Genomic DNA, 18,403 nt, shown 5'->3' on the forward strand with positions numbered 1-18,403 from the left:
TGCGAAACATTTTCTGTTTCATTTTGTGTCAGGAACGGATCCCAGAGAGTCCTTCTCCTGCTCCCTCTCTGGAAGAGAGTCATCGCCCTGGGAGCCAGACCTCCTCCCACCCAAGTAGCAGTGTGTCCAGCTCTCCCTCACAAATGGATCACCATTCAGAGAGAATGGGTGAGTGATTGCCCTGAAGGAAATAATTGGAAACTAAGCTTTTAGGCAATTCCACATTACTCAACTAAGACAGGAAGAAGACCCTGGAAGAACTTGTACTTTTTAAATATAAATGCATTTTGAAGTAATCATGGTTTGTGAAGCAATACAGGAAACCATAGGAAGTGTTAGACTTTTCATACCCACCAAAGCCTTTTTTAAATTTATTTCTTAATCTCTTGGGACTGATACCATGTGATACTTATTGGTATACTATATATCTTAGATTAATGTATTGGTAGGTACCATTTACTATTAAATTATATAGGTATAACATGCACATCTCTGGGTTATTTGATATAGCATAAACTTTAGAGAATTAGTCATTTAATGATAATTAAAAAGCCAAACAACATACACTATGCCACAATGTTGGAAAATGCATTTCTCTACATTTTTGTCTCATAAGTTTTACCTCTTATAAATTGTAATAGGGCCTAGATGACACCTGAATTTGCCCATATTATTTTTTACTATAGCTGTCTTTAAAAGTTTAGGTAAACAGTTTAATCATTATTAATTTCATTGTCTATAATATGGAAACATCTACTTTCATTCCTGTTGTATTGAAATATTGTGAGATGAAACCTTGACTATCTGTGTGATAAAAACATTTTGGAATGTCAAAGTGCTAAGAAAATTTGAGACAATAAATGTATTTTGCAGTTTTTTTTTTTTTTTACTTTGCTTAACATTTCATACTCTATGATCTTACTCATCTATACAGAAATTGTCAGGAATACTCAGCAAAATAAATTCTCCATATAAAATAATTATGAATTATTTTACTTGGTAAAATGTTCATAACTCTTCTATGTTTACACAATCCAGTATCCTATGTATATATTTTCTTTTAGAAAAAAGCTTTCTTCCTTTTGGCCAGCAATATATCTCCAGACATGGTTTGTGTGCTTTAGATTTTCACAGCTCATAGTAGTGCTTATTTTAGGTTCCAAAATAATTGGATGTTGAATGAGGTGAGGAATTCTGGGGCTTAGGATCTGTATTCTGTTCTAAATTTGTGCTATGGAAAGATAGAGATAATTTCTTCTTCATGGACGTTTATCCACATCTATCTTTATCAGCATTATATATTGTCTATGTTCCCAGTTTTGTACATAGCTCAGTGATTCTTAATCAAAGCCATACATTATAATAACCTGTGAAGTTTTTTTTTAAATCCACTGTGAATTTAATTCACTTGATCTAGAATATATTTGAGCTTTGCTTTTCAATATCTCCTTGGGAGTTCCTAATGCACATGTTAAAGACATGGTAAACAACAGCTTGAGGATTTTGTTCTTCAGTGACCAAGTTTTAATTCCGAGAAAGAAATATTTAACCTTTCCTCTAGTTGATGGACAGGGACTACTTAGTTTTTACAAACCTGAGTACAAATGGTTGAAGAAAATCTGAACAAGGCAAGAAGCTATACTAAATAAATTTAATGAATCAAAAAACTAAACAAAGCATGTATTATTTTGTTTGGATAATTTTTGTATTTGGGTTATTGAAATAAAACCTGGAAGCTATTTATTTCTATATAATCTATCTAAGGAGGAGAGATAATTGATTATTGAGTGCTGGATGAAAGTTGAATGTATAGGGAAATATACTTGCCAAATATTATGGCATAAGAGAATGGGTAATATATTTCAACATAAAACAAAATATTTCATACAAAATGGAATATCTTAGAAAATTATTGACAAATAGGGCATATGCAATTCCAGAGTGATTTTCACTATATGCACATTTCACAACTGCCCAACCTTGCTAGAAATTTTATCTCAAATTGAACAGAAAGGTGTAATAGATTTTAGCTGTAAAATTACAGTATTTTATCTAGAGAGCTGTAATGTTTCAATGAAATATAACTTCAGATAATGAAATCATAAATTGTAAATTAGTGTATTTTTTCTGTAAGTGTAAATGTTTTGCAAAGACTCATAGTAAATGCCAGAAAATTATATTCTACTCTGGATTTTGTATGTATTTAGGAATGTTTCCACAGTAAGTTAAAGGCAAAATTTTTAACCTTATGAATGATTAAATGATAAATTCTTTTTTGAAATATTTTGAGTTTTTATTTATATAGTTAAAAACTAATTTGTATAATCATTTAAAGGAAGAAATACATTTTAAGGAAGGATTCAAATAACATTAAAACATTGCTAGTAATAAGGGTGAATGATACTTTAAAATTTGTATGACTTGTCATCTTAGTGATTTTCATGATTTTGGCTATCATAGCAAATCTTTCTTATATAACAGAAGTTTATTAGTTGTTGGAATATGTTAGCCATTCATGTACTTTTATGCATTTTCTTGGGTATTTTGCATGAAACTATACCCAGTTCCCTTTTTCATTTTTAGTTATGATGCCCAACAATAGAGAAGAACTTATTGTTGACCAAGATAATGGACAAAGTATAAAAAAATTCCAGAGGGATAATAAAGGTAAAATGATTTTGGCATATTTGATATGTGTATGAAAATTAGACACTAGCTCAGTACTGCAGTCTTGTATATCTTATTGGTGTTTATCCATGTCAGAGGATATTAATGCTAGCTTGGCATAAATTCTTTGATTGTGAAAATAGTTTGTACGTATTTTTGTTTGATGTTGTAGATTTGAAAATAACCTTAAATTTGTTAATGCTTGTGGTTAAAGGTTCACTTTATATATTTTCAGTATGCCTTCTCAAGATTTTTGTATTATATATATATATATATATATATATGTGTGTGTGTGTGTGTGTGTGTGTGTATTATATATAAAAATTTTTAAAAATAATTATATGCCTCACTCTTTAAAATTTACATTCATAAAAGCTGAGTTGTTATGATGGCAAAAGGCTGCCTTTTATGTATTTCAAACATTTTAAAGACATATGTTAATTTGGGCACTTCAAATTATATCTTACCAAGAAATCCATTGAGGTACAGATAAAAATGTCCTCAAACTTATTGTTTGCTGAAGCATATATCTTTGTAGAAAATAGAGAGTAAAGGAATTTCAAGTGATTCTTCCCTGAACTGAAAGCTAAGACATAAAATAACAAGAATAATTTGTTATAAGCTGTGCATTATTGCTGCTACACTGTGTTGTACAGTAGTACAAACACACACACACATGCACACATTCACTAAAGATCTGCTTTTACTTTATACAAGGATACAATTTATAGCTCTATAAAATGTTCACATTATTCAGAACACAAGTTTCAGTATGCTGAAATGTTAATGGAGAATTGTCTCTTACTTCTGGAGGCTCAACTTGCTTCATTATTACCTAGATGAGCATTTTAGCTGTAATTTGGAAAAATGTATGATTTTAATTTCAGTGATCCATGGTTGGTTTCCTTGCCACATGTTTAGAATTTTCTTAGCCAGATACTGATAGATCATACCCTCTGGGACTGTACCATGCAAATGATTGATTACAGAATAGTTGTCAGAATGAAACAAATCTGGTTCTGTATATTAGAGAGTGCTTAACATTTAGGCAGGGAATGAAATTCCAGTTAAAAATAAAACTTCATTCCTAATCCAACAATTTGTTCCTGAGGCAACTTTTTTAAAACCAAAATCAGATCTCTTTGAACATTACTAGAATATGAGCATATAGGCACATTAACTTATCTTGATAAAACAGAATTGATTGTATATGTTTATTACTTAGGAATGGTGCAGTAACTCATTTCACTCAAATAGTTTTACCATATACTGAGGAAGATATTGATAGATAGTAGCAAACATGTTAAACTCTATCTTAAATTATAATGGAAAGGTTTCTTGAAGAAAAATGAGTTCATTTCAACTTCTACCTATTCTTTTTGTGATAGTAAGGCAAAAATGTATTTTTTCAACTAGACTTCAACTATTGAAAGGCAATGTTTCAGTGTAAGCCTCAATATTTATTAAGTATGACAAATAAGCAGTTTACACAACTGGAGCAAACATATGCTTTCACATCTGCTTTGAATAATATCATCATAATTTTAAAGATGATTTATATCTTTGCAAACTATAAAATGCCAACATTGCCATTATTAACAAAATTCTGAAAATGGAGAAATGCTGCTATGTTTCATATAGCCTAATGTTTGCTTGTCTTTGCAAAACTATGATACATGTCTTAAGTAAGTTTTGAACTTTGCATTGAACTTTAATATGTGAACTTGTAAAGTACATGTGTACTAGGATATATTCACACTGAAGTCTTTTAGACTGTATCCATAATGACTCACCAAATGACAGTTTTTATTTGAATTAAATGTTCTAACTAAACTGACTAGTCATTGAAGTTGGGTGTTTGATTTTATCTTTCTATAGACTTTGCCAAATGAATTAACTAAGTCAATTGTGTATTGTAACATTGTGTCATATGATCCCTTTGGTGGTGACTTCATTGTCTTTTCACTTCTAAGACCCCCCCCCCCATTAAAGAAAACCAGGAGGATTTTTAATCTAAAAATAATTTCAAGTAATTTTTCTTCACATCATTAATTCTCTGATATATTCTTACACTGTTGGAAAAACTGGTAATATGCAGTAGTATTCACTTCTATTTTGTCAATTTATATTGTACAATATAATGTTTAGAGTTCATTGTTCATGAAGATACATTTTGGTGCTGACATCATAAAAATTCTTCAGGTTATTTAAATTACTAAATATAAAGCAAAAAGAAAACTGAGGTTCTATGCAGTAGAGCAGCATTCTCATAACACACCAATAACAAGGCTAGTCGTATGTAGAAATAATGGGAAAATGAATGAGCAGTCCAAAATACATGATATGAAAAAGGGGCAAGCAATACTTTACAGAGATCATTGTGCCAGAGATTTACAAGGGAAAAACTCATTTTACTGACCAAAAAGTCCTTAGTACTGAAAGCAGATGTTAATAAGCTATATCCACATGTTGCTTGCAGCAATTATGGTGGATATTTGTTGTATATGGTTGCTTCTAACATTTGGCTGCTTTCAGTAAATGATTGTCAAAAAAACATATAGATTCTTCTTGGTAATGGGAATGGAAGAGTGCCTAGCTTAAGATGAAAGCTTTAAATTAATGGGAGAATTGTTCTTGTGAATATTTTGGGCATTGTAATATTTATACATTTTATTTTTTATTTGTTATCATACATTCCATTCCAACTGCAGTTTTCCATCCCTCCTCTCCTCTCCTCCTAGTTTCTCCTCCCAATATCCTCTCACCCCCAATCTACTCCTCAATCTACTTTCAGAAAAGATTAGGTCTCCCATGGATATCAATCAAACATGGCATGGCATGTTGCTGTAAGATTAGGCATCTCCCCTCATATTAAGTAGGGCTGGAAAATGAAACCCTGTAGGAGAAAAAGGGGTCCCAAAATCAAGCAAAAGAGTCAGATATCCCCATTTAAACTGCGAGTCATGACACAAGAACACCACACCACCCAACCATAAAATATATGACAGGATAAGGTCAGACCCAGGGAGGCTCTCTGATTATTTGTTCAATCTTTGTGAGCCCTTATTAGCCCAGATTACTTGATTCTATGGTTTTTCTTGTGGTGTCCTCGACCCATCTTGTTCCTACAATCTTTCCTCCACTCTTCAACAGGATTCGTCGGGCTCAATTTAGTTGTTTGGCTGTGGGTCTATGCATCTGTTTCTATCACTTTCTAGATAAGCGTCTCTGATGGTTATTGTGCCCCGGCTCCTGTCTACATGTATAGCAGAGTTTCATGAGGAATCATTTAATTGGCTTATTTTTTTGTGGAGGTATGTTTGGTTCCATCCTAGGTCTCTGGGAACTACAGACTCTGGTAGCTGTCCCTCCAGGCAGTTTCAGGGTTGAGCTCCCTCTCATGGAATGGGTCTAAGACTGGACCAATCATTGATTGGCCACTGCCACAATTTCTGCGCTACCTTTACCCCATCACTTTTTGTATGCCGGACAAATAGTAGGTTGAAGGTTTCATTCCTGGGTTGGTGTTCCAATCGTTCCACTGGAAGTGATATAAGGTTACAGGGAATGGTCTATTCAGGCTTCATATGCCCCATTACTAGGAATCACCATAATAGATGTCTGGGCAATTCAAAGAACTAGGTTTCTACCTTGCCCCCAAATTGCGATTCAATTCAGTTTTCTCTTCCGTACTCTCTTGCTCTCCTTTATCCTATCTGTTCCATTCTATTCCCATTCTCACATGTCCCTGTTCACCCAAACTGTTTATTTCTCCTTCCCAGGGAGCTGCATGCACCACGCTCCTGGAACCTTCCTTGTTACTTAGCCTCTCAGGGTGTATGGATTGTAGCATGATTAAATTTACAGCTAATCTTGACTTATAAGTGGGTAAAACCCATATTTGTCTTTTTTGGTCTGAGTTACATCACTGAGTTACATCAGTTTTTTTTTTCCCTAGGTGTATGTACTTGCATGCAAATTTCATAATTCTCTTTCTTCTTTCTTTCTTTCCTTCTTTTTTTAGCAGCTGAATAATATTACATTTTGTAAATATACCATATTCTGTTTATCCAGTGTTCAATGGAAGGATATCTAGGTTATTTCCAGTTTCTGAATATTATAAACATAGGTGAACAAGTGTCCTTGTAGTGGATGGACCATTCTTTGAGTACTTGGCCAGGACTGGTATAGCTGGTTATTGAGGTAGGTTGATTCCCAGTTTTCTGAAAAATACTGATTTTCAAAATAGCTGTACAAGTTTGCATTCTTTAAAACATGGAGGTGTGTCCTCCTCACTACATATCTTCTACAACATGAGCTGTCGCTTGTGATTTTGATCTTACCCATTTTGGCTGGCATAAGTTGCAATCTCAGAGTCATTTTGATTTGCCTTTCCCTTATGGCTAAGGGTGTTCAACATTTCTTTATGTGTTCCTTGATATTACATTGTTGAGAATTCTCTGTTTAGAGCTCAACCTCAATTTTTAATTGGATTATTTGTTTTATTGATGTCTAGTTTCTTGAGTTTTTTCTATATTTTAGAAATTAGCCTTATGTCAAATGTAGTATTGGTGAAAATATTTTCTCATTCAGTAGGCTGACATTTTTTTCTATTGAAAGTGTCATTTTCGTTATAGAAGCTTTTCATTTTCAAGAGGTTCCATTTATTGATTGTTGATCTTAGTGCCTGAGTCATTGATGTTCTATTCAGGAAGTTATCTCCTGTACAAATGAGTTCTAGGCTAGTTACCATTTTCTCTTCTGTCCGGTTTAGGGTATATGGTTTTATCTTGAGGTGTTTTATCCACTTGGACTTGAATTTTGTATAGGGAAATAGACATCTTTCTATTTGTATTCTTTTACATGTAGACTGCCAGTTAGACCAGCACAGTTGTTGAAGTTACTTTTTTCCCCATTGTATAATTTTGACTTTTTTATTTTTTACCAAAAATCAGGTGTCCATAAGTGTGTGGAAATATGTCTTCAGTTGTATCCATTGATTGACCTGACTGTTGCTATACCAATACTATGCAGTTTTGATTACTCTTGCTCTGTAGTACAACTTGATATGAAGGGTGATTGTAACTATCCTGAATATTTTTGTTTTTTTATTCATTTGACATTTTCAATTTTTAGATCTTGAACAGTTTTATTCATTTCTTTCCCCTGTTTGTTGGTTTGTTTCTTCTTGGCTTTCTTTAAGGTTTTTATTCGTTTACTTCTATTGTTTATTTGTGATTTTCTGGATTTCTTTAAGGTATTTATTCACCTCCTTCTTGAATATCTCTAACATTTTCACAAAATTGGTTTTAAGGTTGTCTTCTTGATTATCCAGGGCTGAAGTAGGATAACTGGGCTCTGGTTGTGCCATAATGACCTGGGTTTTGTTAATTATGTTTTTATGCTGGCCATTTGTCATCTGGGTTTGGGCTAATTATGGTTTAACATCCTGATTTCTTAGTTTAGCAATGGATGGATATTTTTTTCTTTTTCTTTCTTTTTTTAACATTTGCTTCTGTTTCTTCTCCAAACTTCTGGCCTGAGTGGTCCTTGGTTTTGGTTACTGATGATTCCTCTGGTTAAATAGAGTGTATCTGCTGGGATTTTGCAGGCCTAAATGACCTTTGGAGCTTTAGGTGCTGATTTTACCTTTGGCATTCTAGAGTTCTTGGGTTCTGAAAACTGGCATGACCTCTAGGGTTCTGAGTATTTGTGTTGCCTCTGTAGTTCCAGGTACCTCTGTGGCCTCTAGTAGAACAGAAGGCTTCTGGGGTTCTGAGTACCAGCATGGCCTCTGGGGTTCTGAATCCTGGTTTAGCCTCCAGTGATGCATATTGTCTTCTGCTGGAGTTGAGGGCCCGGAGTTCTGGGTACCTGAGTATCTTCTGTTAATGCAAGGGGCTTATGACAGAATTGTGGTCTGGGATGTGAAGATGAGGGGAGAGTTTACTGTTGCGCACAGCTGACCCAGCTCCAAGGTGTGTTGACAGGCAGTGGGCCAGAACTATTCTGGGGCTCTGGGTACTGGCAACATGTCCAGTAGATTAAGGGGCTTCTACCATAGTTGTTTTTCAGAGATATGGAGACAAGGGAGAAATGCCTTCATGTATTTTTTTTTTTTTTTGCATTGGGCCAATATCTTTTTTTTTAATTTTTTTTATTCGATATAATTTATTTACATTTCAAATGATTTCCCCTTTTCTAGCCCCCGCACTCCCCGAAAGTCCCGTAAGCCCCCTTCTCTTCCCCTGTCCTCCCATCCACCCCTTCCCACTTCCCCGTTCTGGTTTTGCTGAATACTGTTTCACTGAGTCTTTCCAGAACCAGGGGCCACTCCTCCTTTCTTCTTGTACCTCATTTGATGTGTGGATTATGTTTTGGGTATTCCAGTTTTCTAGGTTAATATCCACTTATTAGTGAGTGCATACCATGATTCACCTTTTGAGTCTGGGTTACCTCACTGAGTATGATATTCTCTAGCTCCATCCATTTGCCTAAGAATTTCATGAATTCGTTGTTTCTAATGGCTGAATAGTACTCCATTGTGTAGATATACCACATTTTTTGCATCCACTCTTCTGTTGAGGGATACCTGGGTTCTTTCCAGCATCTGGCAATTATAAATAGGGCTGCTATGAACATAGTAGAACATGTATCCTTATTACATGGTGGGGAGTCTTCTGGGTATATGCCCAGGAGTGGTATAGCAGGATCTTCTGGAAGTGAGGTGCCCAGTTTTCGGAGGACCCGCCAGACTGATTTCCAGAGTGGTTGTACCAATTTGCAACCCCACCAGCAGTAGAGGAGTGTTCCTCTTTCTCCACACCCTCTCCAACACCTGCTGTCTCCTGAATTTTTAATCTTAGCCATTCTGACTGGTGTAAGATGAAATCTTAGGGTTGTTTTGATTTGCATTTCCCTAATGACTAATGAAGTTGAGCATTTTTTTAAGATGCTTCTCCGCCATCCGAAGTTCTTCAGGTAAGAATTCTTTGTTTAACTCTGTACCCCATTTTTTAATAGGGTTGTTTTTTTTTCTGGAGTCTAACTTCTTGAGTTCTTTATATATATTGGATATTAGCCCTCTATCTGATGTAGGATTGGTGAAGATCTTTTCCCAATTTGTTGATTGCCGATTTGTCCTCTTGATGGTGTCCTTTGCCTTACAGAAACTTTGTAATTTTAAGAGGTCCCATTTGTCAATTCTTGCTCTTAGAGCATACGCTATTGGTGTTCTGTTCAGAAACTTTCTCCCTGTACCGATGTCCTCAAGGGTCTTCCCCAGTTTCTTTTCTATTAGCTTCAGAGTGTCTGGCTTTATGTGGAGGTCCACATCGATGCAAAAATACTCAATAAAATTCTTGCCAACCGAATCCAAGAACACATCAAAACGATCATCCACCATGATCAAGTAGGCTTTATCCCGGGAATGCAGGGTTGGTTCAATATACGGAAATCCATCAATACAATCCACTACATAAACAAACTCAAAGAACAAAACCACATGGTCATTTCATTGGATGCTGAAAAATCATTTGACAAAATTCAGCATCCCTTCATGCTTAAAGTCTTGGAGAGAACAGGAATTCAAGGCCCATACCTAAACATAGTAAAAGCAATATACAGCAAACCGGTAGCCAGCATTAAACTAAATGGAGAGAAACGTGAAGCAATCCCACTGAAATCAGGGACCAGACAAGGCTGCCCCCTTTCTCCTTATCTTTTCAATATTGTACTTGAGGTACTAGCTCGGGCAATTAGACAACATAAGGAGGTCAAAGGGATACAAATTGGAAAGGAAGAAGTCAAACTATCATTATTTGCAGACGACATGATCGTCTACCTAAGTGACCCAAAGAACTCCACTAGAGAGCTCCTACAGCTGATAAACAACTTCAGCAAAGTGGCAGGTTATAAAATCAACTCAAGCAAATCAGTGGCCTTCCTATACTCAAAGGATAAGCAGGCTGAGAAAGAAATTAGGGAAATGACCCCCTTCACAATAGCCTCAAACAATATAAAGTATCTTGGGGTGACTCTTACCAAACATGTGAAAGATCTGTATGACAAGAACTTCAAGACTCTGAAGAAGGAAATGGAAGAAGACCTCAAAAAATGGGAAAACCTCCCATGCTCATGGATCGGTAGAATCAGTATAGTTAAAATGGCCATTTTGCCTAAAGCACTATACAGGTTCAATGCAATACCCATCAAAATCCCAACTCAATTCTTCACAGAGTTAGAAAGAGCAATTATCAAATTCATCTGGAACAACAAAAAACCCAGGATAGCTAAAACTATTCTCAGCAACAAAAGAAAATCTGGGGGAATCAGTATCCCTGACCTCAAGCAATACTACAGAGCAATAGTGTTAAAAACTGCATGGTATTGGTACAGTGACAGGCAGGAGGATCAATGGAACAGGATTGAAGATCCAGAAATGAACCCACACACCTATGGCCACTTTATCCTTGACAAAGAGGCTGAAAACATCCAATGGAAAAAAGATAGCCTTTTCAACAAATGGTGCTGGTTCAACTGGAGGTCAGCATGCAGAAGAATGCGAATTGATCCATCCTTGTCTCCTTGTACTAAGCCTTCATGTATTTTTAACATAGCATAGCCACAAAATTTCTCACTGGCATGTTAAGAATTATATCCTACCTATGGATAAATTTAGGGATAATATCAATATAATATTATATTATATTATGTAACAATTAATGAACACATTTTTATTAAATATTTCACTGATTTTTTTCATTCAGCAAAAATATGTTTTGGCACTCATATTAGTTTTGAACAGTTAAACATGCTATTTTATTTTCAATCATCAAACTTGGGTTTTACTCTTTACTATAATATAAAACTGTTAAGCTAATATATTGAGATTATAAACTGCTATTTTACTGAGATTTCCTTATTAGGTATATCGACCAAGGAGAGAATGTTTAGTGACTTATGATTTGTATGTTTCTACTTTATTTTATGCTCATAATGCTCATAATGTACTGCATAGGATTTTGCTTTATTCACTGTATTTAACTGGATAGAAAGGGTTCTCTCATTAAAATACAGTGTGGTGTTCACCCATGGGCAAATGTATATATTTAGGGAACAGCTCAATGCTATGTCAATTTACATAACCAACAGAATTAAGTTCTTACTTGGGACCTAGGATCTCCTGACCATGCTCTTTTGAGCAGATTTACAGTACTAGATATAGAGTCCCACCTCTGGAATGAGTCTTAAATCCAATCACAGAACAAATAACTATTCTCATAAAAGCTATCTCCCTATTGCATATAAATGGGCATGCTTCTGTGGCTGATTGGTACTGTAGTTTATAACGTTCCTGGCAAGGCAAGGTTGTTGATATCTTTTCTCACCAGCAATCTGAGTAGCAGTTTCAAGCTCTATAAAATTAGCTAGCAGCAAGAAGCTTTCATCCCAGCTAGGTACCAGCTTGATTTCTTAACATCGTGCAAGCAAAATATGAAGTGTCCAAAGCAACATAAACTTTACATTTTCTTTTTTTTTAGCAACCATGAGGAATGATTTTTAGCACCTAATGTTTAGAGAGCCTCTTGGGACTTTCTGATTAGCAACTTATAAAGTCATGTGTATCCAGAATTAAAATTTTATATAAATTACCCATAATTTATAGGAGGAGATTTTTCCAAGCACACAGGGTATCATCTTACTCATTTTAAACATATATTGCCATTGAACTTTGATTATAAGGTGGCAGGTTTCCCTATGTCTTTTATGTACTGCTTTTATTTTAGAAAACTTCTACAACCCCTTCATCTTCCCTATTCACCCACTCCCTCCCTACTCAAAAATTTCAGCTTATATTATTTCCTCTAATTTCATCTTACCAATATTCAACTATATCCCACTTCCTTGAGACAGTCAGCTACTAAATGACCACTTTCTATATATCTGGACATTATAGTGACCCTAGAGTGAGCACACAAAATTAAATATTTGAATCTATGATCCTCATATGCAATCAGATATACGCAAATACTTTTGAAGCTAGAAATGGAACTACCACTACCGATTTTCCATACCTAGTATACCAAAGAACTTTATATAACTACTGAAATACTCAGAGATTCATGTGTATTGGTAATCTATTCACAATATCTAGAAATAGAATCAGCTGTGGTAGCCATCAAGTGATGAATCGATAATGAAAATGTGGTAGGTCTACACAGGCAACTTCTATTACACTTAAAGAAAAAAATGAAAGTATGAATTTTACATGTGAATGAATGGAACTTAAAAGAGAAATACAGAATGTGGTAGCACAGTTTACAAAATTATTTATGTTCTTTAATATATGGTTTACTAATATTTCATTTGGAATTTTGTAGTTATGAGAGGTAGGGTTGTTGGTTTGCAGTATTATATTATATGTCATAAATTTTGTATTTACTACAAAGAGATGCAGTTCAAAAATGCAAATTGAAACTATAAAGCATATAATTAATTAATAACTGTTAATTTTTGGAATTATCTATTTGATATCTTTCAGCTATGGTTTTCTTATAGTTAAGTTTTGATGATATGTTTTAATTGAAATAGATTTATACTATTTTCTTCTTTCCTTTTATCCATCAAGATCCTCCCAGATTCTCTCTGTCAAGTCCCTTACATATTCGCCTACTCCCAGGTTCATAGATTCTTTTTCTTTTTCTTTGATTGTATTGTGTGTATATGTGTGTGTGTGTGTGTGTGTGTGTGTGTGTGTGTGTGTATAGCTATGTATGTACAAATGTATACATATAACCTGCTGGGTCCATTTTATGTTGAATAGATATGGCTTCAGGTCTGATCACTCTGCGTTGGACAATTTATAAGGGCTCTCATTCCTAGGCGAGGCCAATTCTCCTTAAAGAAGTTATTTGTTGCATTTAATTTCTTGCCTAGTGGTTGGACAAAGCTGGGGGCTTGGGATGGGAATAGCAGAATACAAGTGACATGAAGCAGAAATCAGGATAGCAGGAAGGAGAGAGAGAGGTCCATACAAAAGAAGTAAGAAGGATGGGGAACAAATAATAGCAAGGTTGTTTGATAAATCTATAAAGAGTTATGTTATTTTATTTTATAAAGAGTTTATGTCATTTTATATTTACCTAACTAACTTGTACATACTACATATAAGTGTGTGTGAGTGTGTTTGTGTGTACATGTGTGTATTAATATAAGTTAAGCTACTTGGGCTATCAAGGCACCCTGAAAAGAATCATAGACTATCAAAACCCTTGGTAGCAGTCATGATAAACCTCCATTCAAAGAGTTGTTTTGGGTAATCAAAAATGATTCCCAAAACAATGGATAATATAGATGTAGACATTACTGCCTTTTATAGGTTGAGCACTGACTCCTCTTGCTGAATAGGGTACACACTTAGAACAAAGGACTCAAATAGCTGGAGCTGGATATGATTGAAAGACTCCTGTGTTCTAGCTTTCATAGCTATGAAAAATACTATGCAAATTGTCCTAAATAGTTGTATCAATCTGCAATACCTATGAATTACAACTTTTGGCATGGCAAGTATGCATAAAGGTATATAAGTGACACTCAAATGTCAGTACATGTATAGACATTTTATTGAGGGACATTTTCCAAAGCTTAAGTTTATGTTTTACTAACTATAGAAGTATTATGATTAATTTTAATACTTTAAAATTTTTAATAGCATGCAACTTTGAAAGAATTACTCTACTTATATCAAGCTCCTTGAGCTGATGTGTTTGTCAGGGTTTCCAGTGTTCTCCTCTTGCTCTTGTAGATGAAGAACCTTTAATGGTGTTCCAGTTTAGAGGATGATATTGTTTGAGTTTTTCTTTTCGTTTTTGATTAATAAAGAACTTTTAAATTTTATTGATTATTTTCGAAGAAGTAACTTTATTTGGATTTAATATTTCCCTGAGTAAAATATCATTGATTTCTATCTTTATTCTTATTTTTCTTTCTAATTGATTTGTTTTCGTAGTAATATTTATTTTACTTACTTATGGCAGAAAAGTAGATAAACACCAATCTTGTATTTTTGTATTAGCTAGTATTTATTTTAAATAAATTAAATTCCATTTTATGTAACAAGACTATCTTCAATAAACATAAATTATTAACTTAATTTAGCTTGTTGTTAAAGAATTTTCAGTTCATGGTCACTTGTTTATGGTGTTACTGTGTCTATATATATGCAAAACATTAATACAAAGAGCATGTGAGTGCAGGAAGCCCAAATAGAAGAAAGCCTGAAGATCCTATGTTCTCTCCAAAAGCAAACCTCTGGGAATCTTGACTTCTTTCTATCAGAAATCACCTCTTAAAGATTTCTATTATTTCTCAATGGTGCTATCAGCTAGGGAGCAAGTATTTAACACATCAGCTTTGAGACATCACTTAAGATCTAAACCACTATATTTTAGTTCTTTCTCTCAGGTGCTAACATTACTATCTTAGCCAAAATACATTCAGTCCATCTCTAAAAGGCTGAACTGTTTCAGCTTTATTGTACAGTCTACAATCAAAGTCTTATTTTATTCAATGAAAATCATGCCACAAATCAAAGATACAAAGGAAAAAGGGTAAACACTACTTCATAGAAGCAGGCAGGACTGAGCAGGGATGGAGCTTTTCAGAGGGGAAACCAGGAAGAGGAAGAACATTCGAAATGTAAATAATTAAAATAACCAATAAAATATTTAAAAAGGTCAACAATCCGAAGGGCCCAAGTGAGGATTCCACAGTCCTACTTGGGCAGGAGAAAAAAAAAAACACAACCACAAGCAGGGAGGGAGGGACCTGAGAGGGAAAGGGGATGGGGGTTGAAGAAAACATGATCTGGTATTGAGTGGGGTAAAAAGGACTGAAGACCTGAGGGCCAGCTGAGATAATGGAAGCAGGCAATCTCAGGAGGTAGAAAGTTGGGGGAAGCCTCCAGAATGTACCAGAGACCTGGGAAGAGAGAGAATCTCAGGACTCAAAGGGAGGAACCTTAGATAAAATGCCCTATAGTGAGGAGAGGGAACTTGTAGAGCCCACCTCCAGAAGAAAGACAGGGCATCAGTTGAAGTTGCCATCCCACAGACAAATCTCTCACCCATAATTGTTCCTGTTTGAAAGAACTGCAGGGATAGAAATGGATAAGAGCCTGAGGAAAACAAGGTACAGCCATAGGCTCAAAGTAGGATCCAGCTCAAGGGGAGGCTCCAAGACCTGACACTATTACTGAGGTTTTGGAGCACTCACAAAAAGGGACCTAGCATGACTGTCCTCTGAAAGACTCAATGAAAGAGTGAGATGCAAATATCTGCACCCAACCAATGGACAGAAGCTGATGACCCCTATGGTTGAATTAAGGGGAAGCTGGAAGAAGCTGAAGACTCCCAAGATCTCTCAGACACTGGACCACCAACCAGGCAGCATACACCAGCTGATATGAGGCCCCCCAACAAATATACAGCATTTGACTGCAGGGTCTATGTTTAGTCAGAGAAGATGCACCTATCCCTCAGGAGACTGGAGGCCCCAGGGAGTTTAGAGATCTGGTAGGGTGGGGAAATCCTTGTGGAGACAGTGGAGCAGGGAAGAGGTATGGTATGTGGAACAGTGTGAGGGTGTACTGGGGAGGGGAATAAAATCTGGAGTTTAAAGTAAATAAATACAAGATTTAAAAAAACCCAAAATTTAAAAAGAAAGAACGGAGCAAACTCAACAATGCAATGACTAAAACCTATAGCTCCACATCTGTATCCCAAGCATGTGATAGAATTATGTGAGCACTAAAAACTTTGGAATAGCAATGCCTACATGCTGACTGCAGCTTTTCTGGCATACCACTTATATGGGTTAACATACTCTCTGCAGATTTTTGACAGATTGCTTTTGTTCTAGCATGTCAAGCCTGCCTTAACAGGTGGAACAACCACACATTGGCTGACACCTCAACTTTTCCTTCAATAGATCAGTAGACATTTTTCATAAGTATATATTTTAGATTCTGCATGTCTCCAAGCCAAATATTATGTACACAATGCCAAGATCTACCATGGGATACTTTAATAGGTGCATTCACTTAGTACATGGCTATAGTATTTTCTTATTTCCTATCTTTGTAAACATAGGAAAACATTTGTGGGGATGCTGTTTCTTATTGTCCTGTGCAGGCTCTATTCTCAAAAATTTCACAATTTTAAACATTTGACCTTTTGATAGATGATGCTGTCCCACTTAAAGAGATACCATCGAAGTACATTTACTATTCCCTGGTAATATTTAACTTATTTTTTTCAATAATGCTAATTTCTTTGTCAACTGTACCTCCCTTTGCCTGAATTATGTATTTATTAATTGTCTTTTCTAGCCAAGTTTAAATTATTTATTAATCATTGCAATATGCCTTTTACTCTAAATTCTCAGCATACATTTCATTAACAGCAGCCAACACTGCTGTTGATGCCACTGTATAAATGCTATGCTGTTTTGAAACTTGCACTGGCTGAAAGATAATCTATTACATGGCTGTACAATATTTCCTTCTCTATCCATTCTTATTAGTTATTATATGTAATGTTGTTTTTAGTATTTGTGTGGAACTTTTGTGTTGAATTATACTTTAACATATCGTACACATACGACTGGGAATGGAATTTATGGTTCTTATGGAAACTCAGCAAGATAATTACCTGAAGTACTACCACATTGGAGTTTTTTGACACTTTTATTAGAAATCTGTGCAGATTCTAAAATTTTACCATTCTTGACACTCTTACATTGCCTATTATTTGCAATTTTAGTAATAACAGATGGGTGTATTTGAGCTTATGTTTTTGGAATTTTGACTTGGATTCCCTGATCAAGGTTGGAGTATAATGCCTTGTATTTCTGTATTCCCACACATCTTTAGAGAGATATTTACTTAAGTTTTTTAATTTTAAATTTGAATGGTTTTATTTCAATTTTTAGATGTTGAATTTATTTACATACTATTTCCAGTTATAAGGCTCTTCAGAAGTAATTTTAAAATATCTCACCTAACATTATTTTTTTCAAAATATTCTTTAATGAAAAAAAATAAAAAATAAGCTGTTAGAGATCACTACTTCTGTGAAAAACCATTCCAAAATATATTTCACTCCCTTTTCTCTAAGTGTTACAACATTAAGGCTTACACTTAGATTTAAGATCCTTTTTGATTATTGTATTTGCTGATGGCTAGTCTACTGATTTCATTCTTTTGCATACAGATATCCAATTGCCCCAGCACCATTTGGTGAACACTTTTCTTCACTGGATTGAGTTGGCACCATTATCAAAAAAATCACTTCACCATCAAAGTAAGGGTTGATTTCTTGACTGAATTTTATCCTAAGGTCTATATCTATTTTCATGCTAGTTTTACCATGTTTTGAACATTGTATCTTTATAGAGAGATTCGCAATTGGAAAATGTGAGTCCATTTTTAAACCAGGATTGTTTTTGATAATTTTGGATCTTATACAGGTCTATGAGAATTCTAGAATCAATTTCAACACCAAGTTATGTTGAAAGGCCCATTAGAATTTCAATAAGGCTGACTTTGTTAATGAAAATAGTTTTGGTGAGCTTTTGCCATTTTAACATTGCATATTATGCTTCATGAACACAAGATGTCTCTTTAGAATCTCCTTAGATCCTCTTAATACTATTTTCTGGATTTCGGTACATATTT

General features: G+C 34.8%; 1 protein-coding gene across 1 annotated transcript in view; it reads left to right on the forward strand.

Moving 5' to 3' along the window:
* Positions 1-18,403, forward strand: part of Dach2 (dachshund family transcription factor 2) — a 512,021-nt gene that overhangs the window by 443,797 nt on the left and 49,821 nt on the right. The window contains exons 7-8 of the mRNA XM_052170278.1: positions 33-168; positions 2,584-2,667. Coding sequence (XP_052026238.1) covers positions 33-168; positions 2,584-2,667 — 220 coding nt within the window. The remainder of the gene's footprint in view (positions 1-32; positions 169-2,583; positions 2,668-18,403) is intronic.

This window comes from Apodemus sylvaticus, chromosome X (genome assembly GCF_947179515.1).
Source record: "Apodemus sylvaticus chromosome X, mApoSyl1.1, whole genome shotgun sequence".
NCBI lineage: Eukaryota > Metazoa > Chordata > Mammalia > Rodentia > Muridae > Apodemus > Apodemus sylvaticus.